The following is an 18,658-nucleotide window of genomic DNA, read 5'->3' as shown; positions in this document are numbered from 1 at the left end:
TCCTTTGGTGTGCCTTGGGCACAAAAAGTTTGGGAACCACTGCTGTACTGTATAAAGTAGGCTTTAATGCATTACCGTGACATACAGATGTGACAACACAAACAAAAGACAATAGAGCATGCACACAACCACTTGCAATGTTGATTTGCAGGGATATAACGGTCCATGTGTGTTGTACTCACCTTTCTGAACGCGTGCACCGAAAACTCCTCCACAAATCCGCACCAGGTCCAATTCCTCAGCTCGTTCATTATCAAAGCATGCCCTTTTATCCCACTGAAGAAAGAAGTTTACCAGAGAAGCCAGAAAACACTACTAACATTTTAAGATGTTAGCATACTAGCCACACCCAGCATGCACCTGTTCACAAAACGTTGTGGGTGTGTTTGATTTGGGTCGCCCAGCGTACTGTAGTGCTGCATAAACTGGTGCTTAATTTCAGTAGTCACATTTCAACCTCCTTTGTGGTACAATTAGGGGGGAAAATGCTCCCATTAGGACGCAATTCTTCATTATATTGCGGATACGGATTATATAGGCCGTCGAATGTGACTTTAGTAAAGTAAATTAGGCTACTATAGGATTTCAAAAGATAGGTCTAAAAGTAGTCCTATTACTAAATAATTAAAATGACACTTTTTTTTCTTACTAATATTCTGAAGCAAATGCAATTTCAATGTTATTTTACTTCCAAACATGGTTACTAACAAGATCAGTTCATAATGGAGGCGACCAACTTCCCACTCAAATGTGCTCTCACAAAGTAAATGAGATTATTCAAACAACTTCCATGACATGGGAATTAAAATAAAATGTTGTCCTTTCCAACAGATAATGTGGTTATGTTTGCCTTACTTGGAGATAGCATTACTTTACCATGTGGCATGCCCTCAAATCAAACACTGCTCCTCTGTAAACTGGAACATGGCTGGAGAGTCTCATACAGTCACTGAGGTGGTGAAAGCTGGAAGGGTGACGGCCACCGAACGGGTAGCCCTGCTAAAAGGCTGCTCTCTGAAGATTAACCACCTGGTCCTCAGTGATGCACGACTTTACTCTTGTGACAATGGAGTGCTCAATTCAAATGTTTCACTTCAGATTCTTAAAGGTAAGTGACTCAAACCATTCTTGAACAATTTCAATTAAATATCACAGTAGTCACATGTGTGAACTAATAATGTTCATTCCTATAGTTGTTGAGAACCCGAATCCTGTGGAAGACACAATAGAACTCCAGTGTTTCCTCAATATGTATAGAGGACTTGTTGCTTGTAACAACAAAGGGATACATATAAAGTGGATCACAGAAGATAATACACCATTAAACAGGGATAGATTTCAGTTCAAATATCCCTCGAAATGCTTCTCTAAACTGATCATCACTAAAGAACGTACAGACCATCACAGAAAATGGAAACGCCAGCTGACTCAGAATGAAATGGTTAAAGCCACCATCACTTATACAACAACAAAGGTACCAAACTCCACTTCCAGATTCCACATAAACAATGTGGTTTACCATGCACAAAATGTAACCTCTGTTTCCCCTCAGATGGCATAGAGGAAGTGTTCACTGCAGTGGGTGAGTCAGTGTCACTCTCATGTAGAAACACTTCCTCCCTCAGCGTGGGCGTGAAGTGGGCTGTGTGTGAAAGGACCCTGACAGATGATAACATCTCGCTTTATGGAGACCAAACAGAGGCATTGCATTTGAATAAAGACTCATTACTTGTCATTACCAAAGTGGGGGCTTTAAATGCAGGAGAACACCACTGTTCAGACTCTACAGATGAGCAAAATTAGGCTGCATACCCTCGATGGTGAGTATTGACACTCTATAAGTGCCAATACAGAGCATGCTGTATTTACTTTGCTATTAAATCCTTTTCTATCATGTTTGTCTTTACAGTTACTTCAGAGTGTGTGCCAGGAGGAGATAATCTCACATTGACTTGTGTGCTCACCTGCTCTAAAGAATGCGGAAAAGACTTCGATTTACTTTGGTCTGGAGGAAGCCACAATAGCTGGCAGAGCGGTTTAATACATGTCAATAACACTCTTCTAAACAAGCTGTTTCTCCCAGTGCTTTCTGTTACTGGTGAATTAACTTGCTCTATACAAAGAGAGGGGGGAGTCATGGCGTCAAAGAAATGGCACTCTATTGACCGTAAGAGTATACCTTGTGCTAATGTTGCCTTTTCTCCTAAATGAATTCAACAAATGTTTATGGGAAACTAAAAGTGATAGTTATTCCACATCTGCAGTTCTGCAAACGCTAGGGTAGCTGTTCCTCTAGCCCTCCTGATGTGTATATCTGCCATTGGACTTTACATGTACATGAAGAGGAAGCACAACACAAATACAGGTAGTGAGAGCGGTTAAGGAGCTGCACAACTTTTAGTACATCTACTGTATGATAATGAAATGATACCTAAATGGCTGCTGTTTTCTCTTTGCAGAAAATGAACAGCCAAGTATTGGAATGGTAAGAGATAACAATTATAAAAATAACCTTTGTGTCTGATATTCCAGTGATATTCTCTACACAGACTCATATTTACGAGGTCATTCAAGACAAACATATTGAGGGACCACACCAGCACAGGCACACCGAAAGAGGAGCTGTCACCACAACAGACAGTTTTTATGATTTATTACAGGTTGTAAACTAAAGCATAATAAAAATGTATAACATTGATTACAACTATCCATTTGTTTTAAATAAGAATACTTTCTTGTAACAGAACTCTAAATCAGTTCTTATGACTCCTTTTTAATGATCATTGAAATTCCAACAGATATTGATTTAAATTGGATAACATATTAAACGACATTTGTAATCTTCAACAGGCCTTCATTGCAATTAAATGAATACAGATGATTAGATGAATTAACAAAACAGTGTTAAAGTATTTTCAACATTCAAAGTGTAGCATTGTTCATGTTTCACAGTGTACACATTTTCCATGCTGCTCCATATACGTCTTAGTTTCTCTCCCTCACAAGACAAACACTTTACAGGTTAGAAGATGTTACATGTTTATGATGTGTATATATAAGCAGGAGAATCACAAGGTCAATCTTCTTTTATGTCTTGAGCAGACGGAGAACTACTAATTCCAGACTGCAATGAAGGACAGAATCGTGTTATTTGTCTATTTGGATATACTTGATTTTAAAAGAGTAGTTATAATTTCAGTTACTCACAAGTACACAGGCTTTCATCTGGGAAGTGTTGGTATAGACTGTTTGTACGGTCTGTGTGATACAGTGAAAAAGTTGTCAGAGAAGTAGGGAAGGAAAACAAACCCAAAGCGGTCATAGTTACTAGACTGAAGAAAATAGTTAGAATATAAGATGGTGCTCACTCTCTGAAAGGGTGTTCACAATCTCATAACCACCATTCTCTATAGGAGAACCTGTTGGACAACAAGAGAACAAAAAGCCATTTACACTTAAGCAAACTGGAGGCTCAAGAAAATTACTGAAATAAAAGATAGATCAAACCTGCTGGGGGCCTCTGAGTTTGCTGTGTAACTGTCTGGGAGTTACGTCTGCAGTAGATGAACAATCCCATCAGGGCAGCCATTATGGCAATCGCAGTAATGACTGAAGCCACAACAACTGCCAAAAATACTTCACTGATCCCATTCTTATCTCTTTCCAAATTAATCTCCCTGGTTGTCAGTCCTGAAGAGGATCCATTAGTTACAATAGCAGATTGAACACAAAATGATTCATGCAATTACATTAAGATGTAAAATATTAGTGTTTTGTTGCAGTACCTGGAACCGCTGTGTCCACAACAACTTGTTCCTCTTCTGAAAGAAACAGAAAAGGTACATTGGAATCGTGCATACTTTCATTTGTTGTCAGCAATAAAAACCAAATAGTTTAAAATCTTACCTGGGACCAGTAGGTTAATGTCAAAGCAGCGCTGGGTTTGATCAAGCGTGTAATTACATCTGTACCAACCGCTGTCATTGTCATTCATAGACTCGATAGTTAATGATGTCACATGTATGGTTTTAGAGTTGAAAGGTACCGGGTTGCCTGCTTTCAGCATTGCCCAGGAGATATTTGGGGGTCCTTGTTGTCCTGCTGCTATGTCCACAGGGCAGTTCAGGGTAACGGGGGTGCTGAGAGCTGCCTTTACTGGCTGGAGGCTTTTGCAGTCTGAAAGAGGATAGATTTGTGTCATACTTTAGAGGGAGATATTTTTAAAAGAGTGAAAATAAGAAAGATATAAAGTGTGACATTACCTTTCACTTTCAAAGATATGTTTTGAACAAGAATAGAATCCCAGCCTGTCCAGATTTCACATCCGTACAGTCCCTCATCAGATTTTTGTGATTTTGTCAGCGTAATAGACATTTGTCCGTTTTTATCAGCTTGCCATTTCACACGTTGAGCATCCTTGAATTTGGATATTTCAGGTCTGGCAAGGATCACCTTCATCTGACTGGAATCTGTTGCATGTTTAATCAATTTGACTCTAAAGCACGTGTCCTTATCCGTCATTAATGGATCAGAACAAGGGAGAACTACATCGTCTTCTAGAGAAGCAGACACTATCACTGGTGAGCCACCTTAAAAAAAACAAGAGATCAAAAATAGGATTATTTAAGAAAAATACCTGTATATAGGGTTTTCATATAGCACGCACTAAAACATTTAGTGTCAGACTTGTAAAGCAGATGATTCAAGATTTCACAATACAAGGAAGATGTCAAACATATTATTACATCAGCTATTAAAAAGGAAACGATATGTGCTACCCTTCAATTTTAAATACAGTCACAATTGGTGTATACCTATTTTGTATCCAGGCTATACAAAAGAAATGACATTCTGAATTTGGTAAATAAAATATCTAGAGACTTACTCACCTCTGCACTCTGATATTAACAGCAATAATAGCAGAAGAAGCTGTGGATAAAACTGTGCCATTTTCTGAGTAATGTAGCGGAATGGCTTTTCAAAGTGTTATTCTCTGGTAGACCTTTCACTCCTATTCTCAGTTCTCTAAGTCACACAGAAATCATCACATGAAGCTACCTGCAGAGACAAACATTACTTGTTGTTTTACCTGATTATGTGACCAATAGAGACACCATGTGGCAAAAACAAGACATTGCATCTAATTGACTAATTGAAAATAAGAGCTTTTTGACTATGGGCTTCATCCTTATTTTTCAAATGATCTGTGCCTATTATATTTATTTGTGCTAATGTGCGTGTTTTTCTGTCTATTGTGTGTTTATGTGTTTGTATTAGTGCTCATGTCTTTTTCTGTCTTTTTTTAATGCCATGAACTGCAGATGAAAATTAGCCTCTATGGCTAAATATGGCACACATGCATGAACTAGAATTATTTGAATAATTGTCGCTTCTTAAATAAGTCAAATTCTGTGTTGTCAAGTTTTTTATGAAGCTTGCATTTGAATGTGTAAGTGAAACAGAAGAACAAGCTTGCTCCTCCCATCACTGAGGTGCCCTTGAGCACGGCATTCAACCCCCAACTGCTGCAGTGAAGAGGCTCAGTGGCTGGCAGACTTGATTTTATTCAAACACTCCTTATACACAGATGTCTAAAAATGATTAACGTGCATTGCTCTCAGTTCCTAAACACAATCGTCCTTCCTCAATTACAATCTTAACTCTTGTAACTGGTAAGCGGCATTTCCCTTCTATATAGACTGCATTAGAGTCCGTAAAGTCAGATAGTCCCAGCCATTACACATCAGGTATCTTGCATGCAAACTTCTCTTATTGCAATACAACAGGGTTTTTTTCTTACTTGTCAAATTCAGTGTGTGTCAATGTTATGATGGGCATTCCGACCTGACCCAACTGACCTTTGTTTTACTGTCGCCTTAAATACAACAGAGGAATGTCACTAATGCAAACTGAAACTTTGTAACTTCACTTCCTCTTGTGGCTTGATAAAGAGAAACGCCATCATAGCTTTTCACACTTCCAGTGTTCACATCCTCTCAGCACAGTGCACAGAAATGGACCACAATGCTCAAGGTCAGTTTGACTTTTTTTTCCAAATATGTTTGTCAGTTGACTTTTTTAAATGTTGTCTTTTATGTTGTTTCACAGGAGGTAAAGCCTATGGTCTTCTCAAGTCTCAACAGGAAGAAAGACTGCTGTCTATAAATGAGGTGTGTTGATATCTTTAGACAAAGTCAGCCAATTTCAAAAGCGATATTTGTATAGTTTTTCTACCCACAAGGGCCTGACATATGTGCAATATCAAACTAATGTCAGTTTTATTGTTTTTATTTTTTATTATCACCCTTAGACTTATCTGTCAGACCCCCAGCATGCTGAAGAGGAAGACCTTAGCTCAAAGCTTGAAATGTTTAAAAGTGAGTATTCAAAGGCTGCCAATCGTTTATCAGTAAATGGTCTTATCATTTAGCGCAAAGATTTCAATACAATTACATTTGCTTTTATCACAGAGAAGTACATGGAGTTTGATCTAAACGACCAAGGAGAAATAGGTAAAACGCCACCGATCATAAAACCCTCAAATATTTTTTGCTACAGTTTGCAACTCTTGCTCTCAGTAATGACTCACAACATCTTAACATATTCATACTATTTAAGCACTTTGAATGTATTGGCTGTCTTTGATCTTTATAGCTTTAATGGGGTTAAAACAAATGCTGGAAAAACTTGGATTGGCCAAGACTCACCTAGAGCTGAAAAAGATGATGTCAGAGGTGGTTGGAGATACATCTAAAGAAACGATAAGCTACAACGACTTCCTGAATATGATGCTTGGGAAAAAAAATGCAATTCTCAAACTGTAAGTCAGAACATTCAGAAAATTGGTCATAAGGAGGGAGATTAAGTACAAAATGATTAAAAAAAATAATTGAAGCTATTTTTGATGATGATCCTTAATCCTTGATCTAGCTGATAAAACTGCTAAAAATCCACGTGAGTTTTAATCACAATATATAAATTAAAATGCAACAATGTGTTCAGTGTGAAAAGCATTTAAAGTATCTGTTTGATCTGTGTCATGTGATGTTCATTGTTTTAATGCAAAGAGTAATCTCTATTGTGTCTAAAGTTAAAACATGAATAGAAATGTCGTACATTATAGTAACTGACATGTTGTGTTTTACATTAAAGGATCTTGATGTTTGAAGGCATGGGAAAGGAACAGGACAAGAAAGATGTTGCACCGCCTTCTCGCAAAACCTTTGCAGACCTGCCATGATGGAGTTCTCCATCAAGTATTTTTATATTAAAACATAACCCAGGATTAAATGCTGCAAAATGCATGTCAATAGAAAGGACAACATCAAACAAATTGTTGAAATGTGCAAATGTTTTTTTATAAAGTATTCAAATCTACCAGATTAAAACATAACCTAGATCTAAATGCTTTAAAATGCATGTCAAAATAAATACAAATATATTGTTCAAATGTGCAAATGTTTTTTTTAATTTAAATAAAAAACTAAATAATCTACCACAACTTTTCTGCATTCTGCCTTGTCTGATTGTGACCACAGAACAGATTTCTTTGAGCCAACTAATTACTTGTAAATGCCATCGTACCATAAACCTGTAGATCTATATTATGTGGTTTAGCTGCTTAAATACAAAACATGACATATTGATTAATGGATATACATACCCTTATAATCTTAGTCAAAAATACCAACATGTTTCTTTAATAAATAAAGGAATAACACTCTCTTTCATAAGATAAAGTAAACATTTGATCATATTAAAAAAGACAATGCCCACCCAGATTGAAAAATCCTACATTCTACGTTACCCTTACTTTGTTTTAAATTTATAAAAAAGTGAAGGTGAAGAAAAGTGAAGTTTGTTCATGTTTTTCACATAAAATGTAACGAGAATTGTATTTTGTGATGGTCAATGCCAAAAATTAGTTAACATCAATCGCATTTTCCTTTTCTGTGCTGGTCTTTCTTTGAGTTGTCATGAAGAACTTTATTTTGAAAAATGCGGCTGACCGGTAAACGACGTGCATGTCATCCGGGGAGCGAGGATAAACTAGCTAAGCTTGCAGGTTAATGTGGTAACTAATATAGAGAAAGGTGAGTAAAACTGACTTGCTGGAAACAAATATACACATGCATGAGAAACTATGTTTAAAGACAGTTTGCAGTTACAATTAATGTCAGCAATATCTATCTGTACGATGTGTTTTCACGCTAACGAATGCTAGCAATTAAGCTAACGTTAGCAGCAGGTTAGATAGGCAAACAAACTCCAAGGTATATTGAACATTAGCAATAACACTTTTGTTCTAAGTCCAAGAAAGGACAGATTGAGTTTGTTTGAAACAAGTTAAATCTGTGTTTATAAAGTCCACATCTCAAGGATATGAACTGCCGGTTTTAGCTGTTAGCCATAGTGAAGATGTACATGATTATTGTTGTTTTGTCAGGAGGATGAGCAGCTCAGAGGAGGTGTCCTGGATCTCCTGGTTCTGTGGACTCAGAGGGAATGAGTTCTTTTGTGAGGTTAGTCCCCCGCATTATTAATATACAATCTACATTTTACAGCCTCGTTTTGAAATCAGCACTAACTGAACAAGTTATCGAAAATGCAGAGCTACACTGAGGGGAAAACAATGTATGTTCACATGCTTTTAACACACGAATGAAGTCTGACATCAGCAGAATGAACAGCAGATTCGTGCAGGACACTTTACATCAGGGGTGTCCAAACTTTTACCACCGAGGGCCATATACAGAAAAATATACGAAGGGCTGGGCCACTCACCAGTGGCGGTTCTAGACCAATTTGACTGGGGGGGGCCAGGCTGGGGCCAGTTATTTTCTGAGTGGGGCACAATAAATGCAGGACGAAAAAGACAAAGACAGTATGAAGTAATTGCGCATAAGAAATCAATGCAATACAGTTATTGGTATTTGTTTCAGTACACATATTTATTTCAGATACTTATAGTTACAGTTGTTACGCTCTAATGCAGGGGTCTCCAACCTTTTTTAGGATGAGAGCTACTTAAAAAAAATAAAACAAGTGGTTAGCCACTTTTATTCCTCTTTTTCTTTTTTTATGCAGTGTATATATTTAGCACATTTAAACATTATTATATGCTTACCTTTAACCCATGTGTGCTGTTTGGGTCTGTGGTTCAGTGTTTAAAATGTAAGAAAATGTATGCAATTTAGTTATTTTAACCTGCTTTATTTGGGGGTGGACATCACCCCCTCTAGGGGGGTCCGGGGGCATGCACCCCCGGGAAGATTTTTTTTTTTAAATGTTGAAGTTAAATGCATCAATCTGGTGCACTTTGAGCACAACATGAATTTATGGATACAGCTCTCAACACTCATATGAAAGGGAGCTGTATACTTTTCAATGATCCAAACATCTTTAGAATATGATCACAACCAATAACAAATCATTTAAACTTGTTTATTATCTTATGTTACCTATAGTTAGTTAGCATTATTTCTTTTTATTTATGCATATTTTACTAATCACTCCCATTTGGCTTCTTTCTTATCAACTAAGATATGTTTACTTTAATTGACTGAATTTATTTGAAAAGTGGTCTTATGAACACATGAATACTACTGTGTAATATATGTTTACATTTATATTTAAGAAGTACAATATAAGACAAGCACAAGTTTCATTTGTGGGCCATATTCCATTATACTTTTTGAATTTGCTGAGGGCCGATTTAAAATAGTCCGCAGGCCGCAGTTTGGACACCCCTGCTTTACAGACACCTCAGTCAACTCCAACATCTGCTATCAGGGTATAGGATAGGATGCACATTTGACAGGATCAAACCATCAAGTGGGTAAAATGCACAGTAAAACAGCAGCTATAACCCTATAAACATGTATATACACTTGGCACACAATAGCACATCTATCAGAATCAGAATACCTTTATTAGTCCCACAGAGAGGACATTTGCATTGCATATGCAAACAGCCGCATCAGACACGCAAGCCTCAATGTGTTAAGAAAAGATCTGCAGGGGTGTTTATATGTAAACCTGCATATAGCAACCGTATTTTTTTTTTTAAACCAACAGTCATAAACTATTTGGTGTCAGTGTGGTTTCACATTAGGCCGGAAACAAATGTGTGAGATCAGTTTCATGTCTGGCTGGATTAAAGGTTAAAACTATTTACACAAATACTGCTGCAAAAACGTAAAAAGTAAGCACTTCCTCGTTAGAGCCACTTCCCTCTGCTGTCTGCTCCACCCAAGCATATGGTGCCTTTTAAAACAAATTAAAAAAAGCAGCACATTTTATAAAGAGAGACAAGTTAAATAAGAATAAAACACTTAACATAAAACTAATTGTGTTGTCAGTATAGTATATCAATGTGCATCTCACTGGTGGGTCTGATTAAGTTAGCACTAACACAATACAACTCTAACCCCAAGCTTTCTTCATTGGCAGGATCTAAGTAATCCTGTTAAAGGTGGGGTATGTAATTTATTTCAGAAACACTTTTTGTTATATTCCATGGAATGCTCTTAACATCCCGATAGCAATGAATATATTAAATGCTTTGACAATAAATAAATAAAAAATGTCATCTGTGGAAGCCGTAGCGCTGTAAAAAGCACGACCAATCATTTGAGCCGGGCCGGCTAAAGTAACTGGATGGCCTACCTGCCTGTCAGCCTTCCATCTGTGCACAAACTTATCTCGTGCCCTCATTGGTCATGTGCGCGTTCGTGTGTGTTGGAGGAGGGGCTCTGTAAGGAAGTGGCAGATTTTGTCCGGTTGTGTATTTTCAAATTCTAGCGCACTCGAGCTGGTTTCTCCAAAATTACCTACCCCACCTTTAAGCTTTTGCATAATGCTTCCTTATCAGTGTGCTTGAGCAATGTGCTGTTGCAACAGATACATACCATTAATAGCCATTTATCATCTTCAATTGTGTGTGTTACAGGTAGATGAAGACTACATACAGGACAAGTTTAACCTGACGGGTTTGAATGAGCAGGTGCCTCACTATCGCCAGGCTTTGGACATGATTCTAGACCTGGAGCCAGGTGAGAATATCAAGGAAGTAGCTGTTCCCATGATAAATTAAATTATTAATAGTCAACACTTGAATTTGACAGATGAGGAACTGGAAGATAACCCCAATCAGAGTGACTTGATCGAGCAGGCGGCGGAGATGCTCTACGGGCTCATTCATGCACGTTACATCCTCACCAACAGAGGCATTGCACAAATGGTAGGTTATTACTAAATCATGTCAAGTTCTTACTTGCCCCATGACATGAATCATCAGTGATTTTGAAATGTGTTGTTTTTCATAGTTGGAAAAATATCAGCAAGGGGATTTCGGCTATTGCCCTAGAGTCTATTGTGAGAATCAGCCGATGCTTCCTATTGGTGAGTCTGACTTCCTATTAACACGTTCTGCCTCACACAAAGCACATGCTGCACCTTTGACCTTTGTTAGAGGATTTGCAGACATACTCACCCATCTGTTGTCTGATGCAGGTTTGTCCGACATCCCTGGAGAAGCAATGGTGAAGCTTTACTGCCCAAAGTGTATGGATGTTTACACACCCAAATCCTCCAGACACCACCACACAGATGGAGCGTATTTTGGGACGGGGTTCCCCCACATGCTGTTCATGGTGCATCCGGAGTATCGTCCAAAGCGACCAGCCAATCAGTTTGTGCCAAGGTGCGTTTGATCTGACTCAAGTTATGTATTGTTAGTATTAGCTTTAACTAGCATTAACAGTACACACTTTTGAATATTAAACATGTATTTAAACTTTAAGTGTTAAAGTTTAAATACATATGGATTAAGCATACAAGTAGGCATTGTTTGTGGTCAGATTTATCTTATTTGTCATCATTTAAATGTTTTAGTGTCTACTGAAACTAAAGTATCATATTACCACTAGTATCTAAATAAAAATGTACTTCTGCCAGAAAGTGATTTTGTTTCATGTTTTGTTTTTTTCAGGCTATATGGTTTCAAAATCCACCCAATGGCCTATCAACTCCAACTTCAGGCTGCATCAAGTTTCAAGAGCCCAGTCAAGACAATTCGCTAGAACGCCGCCCGACGAACACAGTGGACTGAAAGACTTTGTTGTTTACTACTTGTTTGAAAGAATGAATAATATATTCCAAATAAATGCCTGTACAGTTTCCCAAACTTGAATAGACGCTTAGATTTAGACATACTTCTTATTTAGTGAAACACTGTTACAGTTGAGCAGGATTTTTCTCTTCCATATTTAACGTTGAGCTATTACCAACGGGTCAATCTCCTGTAAGTGTTTAACGTCAATTGATGTCAATCATTTGAGTCGATCATGAAGGCCACAGTGTGCTTTGTGGTTTAATTGAATGTAACAAAACATCTTGCCAACAGCCCAACGGGTGTTTCCTATCAGTGAGTCAGTCAATGTTTTGGAAATTCAACATTAAATACCATCAAATCCTTAACTTGTGTGTGTCAATGTGAACAGGAGGTATTTCCAAAAAACAATGGCAAACTCGAAGTAGAAAATTATTGAAAACAGGACCTATTGTGGATTTCAATTGTATTCCTTTGTTCGTTTAACTTTAAATTCAGTGGTTTTATTATGTTGTTTTGGCAACTAACAATGTTTTCCTGACAACCCTGTATGTGTTTGATGTTTACATTACAATCTGAACAGATTTCACTTTTTTTTCACAAGACTTTGGTGTTGATTAAACATGCAGCAACATTTACAGTGGAGCTAGTGAATGGCATTACATATTGATTTACCAAAAATATTTTCTTTAAATTGTATGCTACACATATAGAACGCCAAATAAAATGCTAAATTATGCATATTTTATTATTTCATAAAAAGACAGGGATAAGTCACAAAGCAACAATATTTTCCATTGTCTAACAACTATTTTCTTCCAGGAGAGGTTTCTGTTGTTGTCCATGTAGCTACAATACCAATGGCTTATTTTTGGGTAGAAAACAAAATGGCTAACAAACATGCTATCTAAAAAGGGATTAATATATTTTAAGCATTTTCTCTTCTATGAAAAAGCACAGGAAACAGCAAGTGTGAGTAATCTACTTCGACTATGTGGTAAAAAGGCTTTACAAACTTGGTTGATAATTAATGCAATATTTAACATTGTGACATCTCTAGTGAAAGCCTGGAAAACAGCTTGTGTTGAAACATCACAGTACATCAAATCACACAACAGTTCCTACTTTACAAATAAATTACTGTATAGTAGAACATGTAAAAAAGACAACTTGTGCTCCTATAAGAGAAAAGCCACATATATATACTGGGACAGCTGCCTGCACCTCCTCTCGCGTGGTTACTGGGACAAACCAGCTTTGCATGTATTGACCTCACTTGGCTGGATATACATATATGGACATTCCTCGTACAATCATATGGAGGTCTGTAGTCTTACAAAGAATATCAAAACCTGAGATTAACAGACCAAAGCTTGTAAAACGTTTCTTATCAACCAAATATATTAAAAGAAATATGACTTTCTACTACTGAACAAAACAAAGGGCTGAGGGAAGCACTCCCTTGTCTTATTGTTAAAGGTTTGATAAACTTGGTGGACCACAAGAGGAAACAAATAAGAATGATTCAGGCAAGACAGGTCTTTAGTAGAGACCTCAAAGTTCAGTAAACAGCACAATGGTAACCTGCGATTCCATGAGCAGATGGATGAATAACTTAAAAACCTCAAATGTGTAAAAATTCTATAAAAGCATTAATTCTATAAAATAGAGAAATATTTGAAAATAGATCAATTTTTGGATTAAAACTTTACAATAATGTGTAGGCTGCTGGTTCTTGGCTGGTTAGGGAAGAACTTGCTTTTGACTTTTTGTTTTTGTAACTGAGCAGGGAACAACTGTCCACATTTAAGCACAGAATGTCTTTGCTCACTTATTGATGCGAGGTACGTCATTTTGTTTTAAACAATTCTTCCTCTTGAATTAAATAGACATGTAAACAAAAATAATTCCCTTGAATGTAGTCTTAACGTTCCCCCAGCATCACCAAGGGAATAAATGCTGATAATGGTGTCTATACTATAATTGAAACAGTGCATTTGTATAAAACCAAAACATGTAAAAACCACTAGGAAAATAAAAGCATTTAAAAGCAAACATAACTGAGATCACTCGACTGAAAATGATGTTTTTTTAACCAATAAAAGATTGTATAGTAAGCTTTTTAACACCAGTATGAGATAAGCCGTAGATCTAACTTGAGCACTGTGCAGCCCCCCCACTACATATAACTGGAAAAACAAAGAGGATCTACTTAGATGTATCTACCCATTCATCTATAAAGGTAGGTGCATATTTATGAGATATTGTCCTGGGATATGTGTGCGCAGGTAGAGCCGGTCGGTGTGTGTCTGAGGTGAAGAGCCAAAGGATAAATGCAGGTGGTGATTCAGTTACAATGCTGATGCTCCGCCGTCTCTCTCCTGCAACAGACATTATTTGCACTATTATTAGTCTTTATATGAAATAATAAAGTCATTTTTTCTCTATATTCATTAGATAATGAAGCTTTGGACAACTAAGCAGGCTATTTCTTCCTGTTTCTGGGCTTTATGTCAATCTAAGCTCAGTGACTCCTTTTTGCTGGAGAGCTATGAGAAGAGTATTTATTTTACCATTTTACTTTAAACAAGAAAGCAAATAATGGTATAATCCAAAATGCCGAACTAGTCCTTAAAAATCCTGTCCAATACTATTTTGTTTTACGGGCAGGATGTTCCTACCATATCTTGGTCAAAGTCAGACTCTGCAGTTATGACGATTCTCTTCTCCACCCGAGTCTCTGAAGATCCACTTTTCACTACCTGTTGGGAAGAAAATAGTTGAGAGGTAAGGCAAAGCAAGGCAAGTTTATTTATATAGCACCTTTCAACACAAGGCAATTCAAAGTTCATCAGATCAAGGGGGGCGTTGGGGAACTCCAGTTCGAAACCCGCTCCCGCCCCACTGCGTCAGGCCGTTGTGTCCTTGGGCAAGACACTTCACCCGAATTTGCTCCTGTGGGTATTGTCCACAGTATCTGACCATTACATGTATGATCTGTATGTGTAATGTGTATTTGTAAAGCGCTTTGAGAGTCTTTGATAAAGCGCTATAATAAATATAAGGATTATTATTATTATTATTAAAGTGCTTTACAAAAATGAAAGATATCAAGAAATAGTGCAGTGGAAACATTATAAAATGGCATTTTAAAACAGTCATTAAAAAGCAAAGATAATCAAATAAACATAACAAATACATGGATACAAGTTACAGTGCAGTGTAAGATATGAATAGTTCAATTAAAAGCAGGGGCAAACATAAAAGTCTTCAGGTATTATAACTTACATTGAAATTAGATTTTTTTTTTATTTCAATGTCTTTGAACATGGTCATTGAGTATACTTTAATTTAGGTGCACACAAAATATGAGTCAATAGTATGCCAGATAAGCTGCATAGACACATAGACACACACACACACACACACACACACACACACACACACACACACACACACACACACACCACACACACACACACACACACACACACACACACACACACACACACACACACACACACACACACACACACACAACACACCACACACACACACACACACACACACACACACACACACACACACCACACACACACACACACACACACACACACACACACACACACACACACACACACACACACACACACACACACACACACCAGGTTTAAGCCTGGCAGAGATAACCAACAGAGAGACAGATTGTGTTGCTGACCTTTGAGATGTGAGTGGTGGTGACCGTGGTGCCGCTGCTGGTCTCCGAGGTAACGGTCTGAGAGGTGGTCATAGTTGAGCTATCTTTTTCTTCGTCCGTCCCAACTGTCTCCTGAGGTAAAAAAAGACAGGTTGACTGAGTAACTGTTTTTAAAGGTAAGGTGAACCTGAGCCTCAGCCAGGGAAGGTGCAGTGCTGCCTCATGCTTATTGTGGAGCCCCTGGCCTGACCCCCCAGACCCGCTGATATCTCCTCTAAACATGGAAGGCTTAAAGCCGACACAGATCTGGGCTGAGCAGGTCCTGGAGCCCCTACCTTTGATGAGTCATAGATGAAGCTCTTGGTCTGGACGAGAGGGACCTCTGTGGTGGAGATGCCAGGGGCGGAGGAGTTGGAGACAGCTGTGATGGTGACTGTCTGGGTCTGCACCAGAGGGGGCTGTGGATGGGAGCATAGCCCCATGAGTGGCTGTTTAACCACACACCTCACAGCAATGTGCTTCACACCATGCATTCCCTTTTTAGCATTTGCAGTGTGGCGTGATTTTCACCTCAACAGACCTTTTTCTGTCACCAAATTAGATTTTTGGAAACAACAGAATCACCTTGTTACTTCCCTTCCCACCACCAACTACTTGAAAAGGAAACAGGGAGATGTGAAAAGCCATGTGTATTGGAAAGATGAAGTTAATGTTCAAAACATGCCAGAGAATAATGTGCTAGTGTTAGCAACCCTTCACCGTAGCTATGATCACACCCATGTGCAACACCTCTGCTGCAACCATTTTCTCTTGTATCAGCACATTTCACACAGCACTTCACAGATTCACATGCTTTGTTTAATGATAGTGCTGCACAGGAGTGAGCGACTGTGCCCTTGAAATCATAGAAAGGCAAAGTAAAGACGGAGTCGCCCGGAGACGGGGTCAGGAGGCTACCTGGAAGCAGTGTACGACCTGCGGACCATCGCTCCTGAAACAGGAAGCTGGGGAACGTCCAACTATCTTTCCAGAGCTCTCCGACACTTCTGGACATGATCCTTCCTCCTCCAGGATCCTTTCTAAAGCTTTACAGCAGGGGTCGAAGGAGGGAGGCAGCTGCGCCATCTCCCCCTCTATGATGGGCACCAAGGAGGTTTCAAAAACTACAACCACTTCCTTATCATGTGACTCCTCCTCAACTGGAACGCCGCGGGCTTCGACACTATCAGGCTCACTCATGTGGCTCACAGTAGGACTTGATATGCCGGAAAAGCCCAAACTGCTGCTGGTTTCCTCGTTTGCCGTCTTTGTCTCTGAACCATTGCAAAGGAGACTAATGCACACGCTCTAAAAGAAGACACAACACAGTATCTGTGTGATCGTGTGTTGGAGAAGTACTTCCTACTGACATGATATGAAGTCATATTTATCTAAATTATAATGCATGCGTTTTTAAAAAAAAACTATTATTACAGTATGTACAGAACAGTATCCATGTTATGAGGTTGTACAGCTCTGTAGGAACATGATGCTTTTAAAAGGGTTGAATTAGATTGTATATGACATAATTAACATTTGAACTCCACAGCATAACAATACTAGTTTGTATAGCAGAGCATGTGTATCCCTTCATCTTTTCCTAACTGATTTCCACATGACGCATGCTGCAGTATGTCATCAAATAAGATACTGAATACCGGTATTGCTAAACATTTGTTATCAATGAAAAGTGTGAGAACCCATTTCAAGGAACACACACTCATATGAGCTGTACATGGAATGCCTTTTATTCTTTGGTCAGAGTTGATTGTCAAAACGTCATGCAACAAGGAATCTTTTGCAGTTGCTACATACTGCCTCGATAAAATACTGGTGAAGGACAAAGAGGTTAATATGTATCACAATAAAGCTGCCTCGAGGTCTCCCATCACAGGAAATACTATACTGGGACAATAATACTGAAAAGATTCTCAGTAACAACACTGCGGTTTTTGGTGCTTTGTTAACGTGGATTTAGGAAAAAAGTTTACTTATCCAAAAAATCACATCACAGTGATCAGCCTAGATATCCTTAGACAACAGACAATATAAATATACCTCAATTTGTGTATAAAAGCAGGCTCAGAGTGATACGGTCAGGCATTATACGCCTCCAGTCAGTTGTCAGGTAGAATTGATTAATTGGTGATTTCAAGTCAAAGAGACAACGTAGAAAATGCCAAAGAGAAATGGCTTGATTGTCTTTCCCAGTGCAAGTCTGTTTCTGGCCGGAGCAACCAGGTCTGCGGTTCAAAACAAAGGGAATGAAAGTCTTGTCCCACAGATGCCAGAAGAAGAAAAAAAATTGGGCAGCTGGAGGATGAGAGATGAAGAAAGCTACAGTGATGTCGCAGAGGAGGCGTAGGAAGGAGAGGAGGAGAAGAGAAAGCGAGAGGTTGATGGGTAGATGGATAAGGTGCCGTCTCCCCAGTCACACTCACACCTGTGTGGGATTCCCGCAGGGTCCGAGACGGCCCCTCAGCTGCGTTTGGAGTAGAAGTCGAGCAGGGGGCCGCGTGGGAGGCGGATGACAAACTGAGGGGGGGAGGAGGAGGAGGAGGAGGAGGAGGAGGAAGGGGTGGGGGAGAGAGATGAGAGGAAGGAATTTTGAAATGACCCATAAATTAAATGAATCTTGAAAAAAGCCAGAGTTGAGTAATAACGTTGTAACGAAATAATAAAATGGGATTTTGATTGTTTCTTATTTTTTGTCCAGATCATGGAAAAGTTACTGGCATTTTTCCATGTCCAACAATTCATTTTTTTCTGAAAAGACAGAAATGCATCCACTATTGTATCTTATTTATAAA

General features: G+C 38.5%; 4 protein-coding genes across 27 annotated transcripts in view; 2 read left to right on the top strand and 2 right to left on the bottom strand.

Annotated features, from left to right (window-relative positions):
- Positions 1-2,322: 2,322 nt before the first annotated feature.
- On the top strand, positions 2,323-7,427 carry LOC117553929 (allograft inflammatory factor 1-like). Its single transcript, XM_034228062.1, has 8 exons — positions 2,323-2,365; positions 2,460-2,485; positions 5,952-6,033; positions 6,109-6,170; positions 6,311-6,377; positions 6,471-6,512; positions 6,655-6,820; positions 7,153-7,427. Exons 1-8 carry the CDS (start codon positions 2,332-2,334, stop codon positions 7,238-7,240), a joined length of 567 nt encoding a protein of 188 aa, XP_034083953.1. The 5' UTR covers positions 2,323-2,331; the 3' UTR covers positions 7,241-7,427.
- Positions 2,487-5,049, bottom strand: LOC117553927. The gene is made up of 8 exons (XM_034228058.1): positions 4,890-5,049; positions 4,263-4,589; positions 3,907-4,176; positions 3,786-3,821; positions 3,508-3,690; positions 3,369-3,419; positions 3,208-3,258; positions 2,487-3,124 (listed from the first exon to the last, which is right to left on the bottom strand). The coding sequence occupies exons 1-8, from the start codon at positions 4,948-4,950 to the stop codon at positions 3,114-3,116; spliced, it is 990 nt and encodes a 329-aa protein (XP_034083949.1). The 5' UTR covers positions 4,951-5,049; the 3' UTR covers positions 2,487-3,113.
- Positions 7,428-7,940: 513 nt separating the features above from the next.
- Positions 7,941-12,480, top strand: LOC117553928 (casein kinase II subunit beta). 2 transcript variants are annotated; one of them, XM_034228060.1, is made up of 7 exons: positions 7,941-8,093; positions 8,447-8,522; positions 10,952-11,054; positions 11,142-11,242; positions 11,328-11,403; positions 11,515-11,704; positions 11,993-12,480. In XM_034228060.1, the coding sequence occupies exons 2-7, from the start codon at positions 8,451-8,453 to the stop codon at positions 12,081-12,083; spliced, it is 633 nt and encodes a 210-aa protein (XP_034083951.1). In that variant the 5' UTR covers positions 7,941-8,093; positions 8,447-8,450; the 3' UTR covers positions 12,084-12,480. The 2 variants fall into 2 exon arrangements, with proteins under 2 accessions (XP_034083951.1, XP_034083950.1); XM_034228059.1 differs by having other exon boundaries at positions 7,943-8,093; positions 11,127-11,242.
- Positions 12,481-12,834: 354 nt separating this feature from the next.
- The window catches only part of LOC117553924, a 31,988-nt gene continuing 26,164 nt past the window's right edge, over positions 12,835-18,658 (bottom strand). For 11 of the 23 annotated variants that reach the window (XM_034228037.1, XM_034228034.1, XM_034228043.1 and 8 more), the window contains 5 exons: positions 16,767-17,156; positions 16,145-16,267; positions 15,831-15,941; positions 14,794-14,874; positions 12,835-14,493 (listed from right to left, as the gene is read on the bottom strand). In XM_034228037.1, coding sequence (XP_034083928.1) covers positions 14,464-14,493; positions 14,794-14,874; positions 15,831-15,941; positions 16,145-16,267; positions 16,767-17,156 — 735 coding nt within the window. In that variant the 3' untranslated portion in view covers positions 12,835-14,463. Of the gene's footprint in view, positions 14,494-14,793; positions 14,875-15,830; positions 15,942-16,144; positions 16,268-16,766; positions 17,157-17,573; positions 18,384-18,658 lie in introns of those variants that run through there. The other 12 variants (XM_034228045.1, XM_034228046.1, XM_034228048.1 and 9 more) reach the window with 3 other exon arrangements.

The sequence above is a fragment of the Gymnodraco acuticeps genome, unplaced genomic scaffold, assembly GCF_902827175.1.
Source record: "Gymnodraco acuticeps unplaced genomic scaffold, fGymAcu1.1, whole genome shotgun sequence".
Lineage (NCBI taxonomy): Eukaryota > Metazoa > Chordata > Actinopteri > Perciformes > Bathydraconidae > Gymnodraco > Gymnodraco acuticeps.
The sequence above is the reverse complement of the archived record's forward strand: the minus strand, read 5'-3'. Positions and strand labels throughout refer to the sequence as shown.

Coding starts and splice junctions, on each gene's coding strand:
- LOC117553929 (XM_034228062.1), top strand. CDS start 2,332: ATGTACATGAAGAGGAAGCACAACACAAATACAG. Junction 2,486..5,951: donor AACAGCCAAGTATTGGAATG/GTAAGAGATAAC, acceptor GGCTTGATAAAG/AGAAACGCCATCATAGCTTT. Junction 6,513..6,654: donor AAACGACCAAGGAGAAATAG/GTAAAACGCCAC, acceptor TGATCTTTATAG/CTTTAATGGGGTTAAAACAA.
- LOC117553927 (XM_034228058.1), bottom strand. CDS start 4,950: ATGGCACAGTTTTATCCACAGCTTCTTCTGCTATTATTGCTGTTAATA. Junction 4,177..4,262: donor CATATCTTTGAAAGTGAAAG/GTAATGTCACAC, acceptor ATCCTCTTTCAG/ACTGCAAAAGCCTCCAGCCA. Junction 3,691..3,785: donor TGTGGACACAGCGGTTCCAG/GTACTGCAACAA, acceptor GATCCTCTTCAG/GACTGACAACCAGGGAGATT.
- LOC117553928 (XM_034228059.1), top strand. CDS start 8,451: ATGAGCAGCTCAGAGGAGGTGTCCTGGATCTCCTGGTTCTGTGGACTC. Junction 11,404..11,514: donor TCAGCCGATGCTTCCTATTG/GTGAGTCTGACT, acceptor TGTCTGATGCAG/GTTTGTCCGACATCCCTGGA. Junction 11,705..11,992: donor GCCAATCAGTTTGTGCCAAG/GTGCGTTTGATC, acceptor TGTTTTTTTCAG/GCTATATGGTTTCAAAATCC.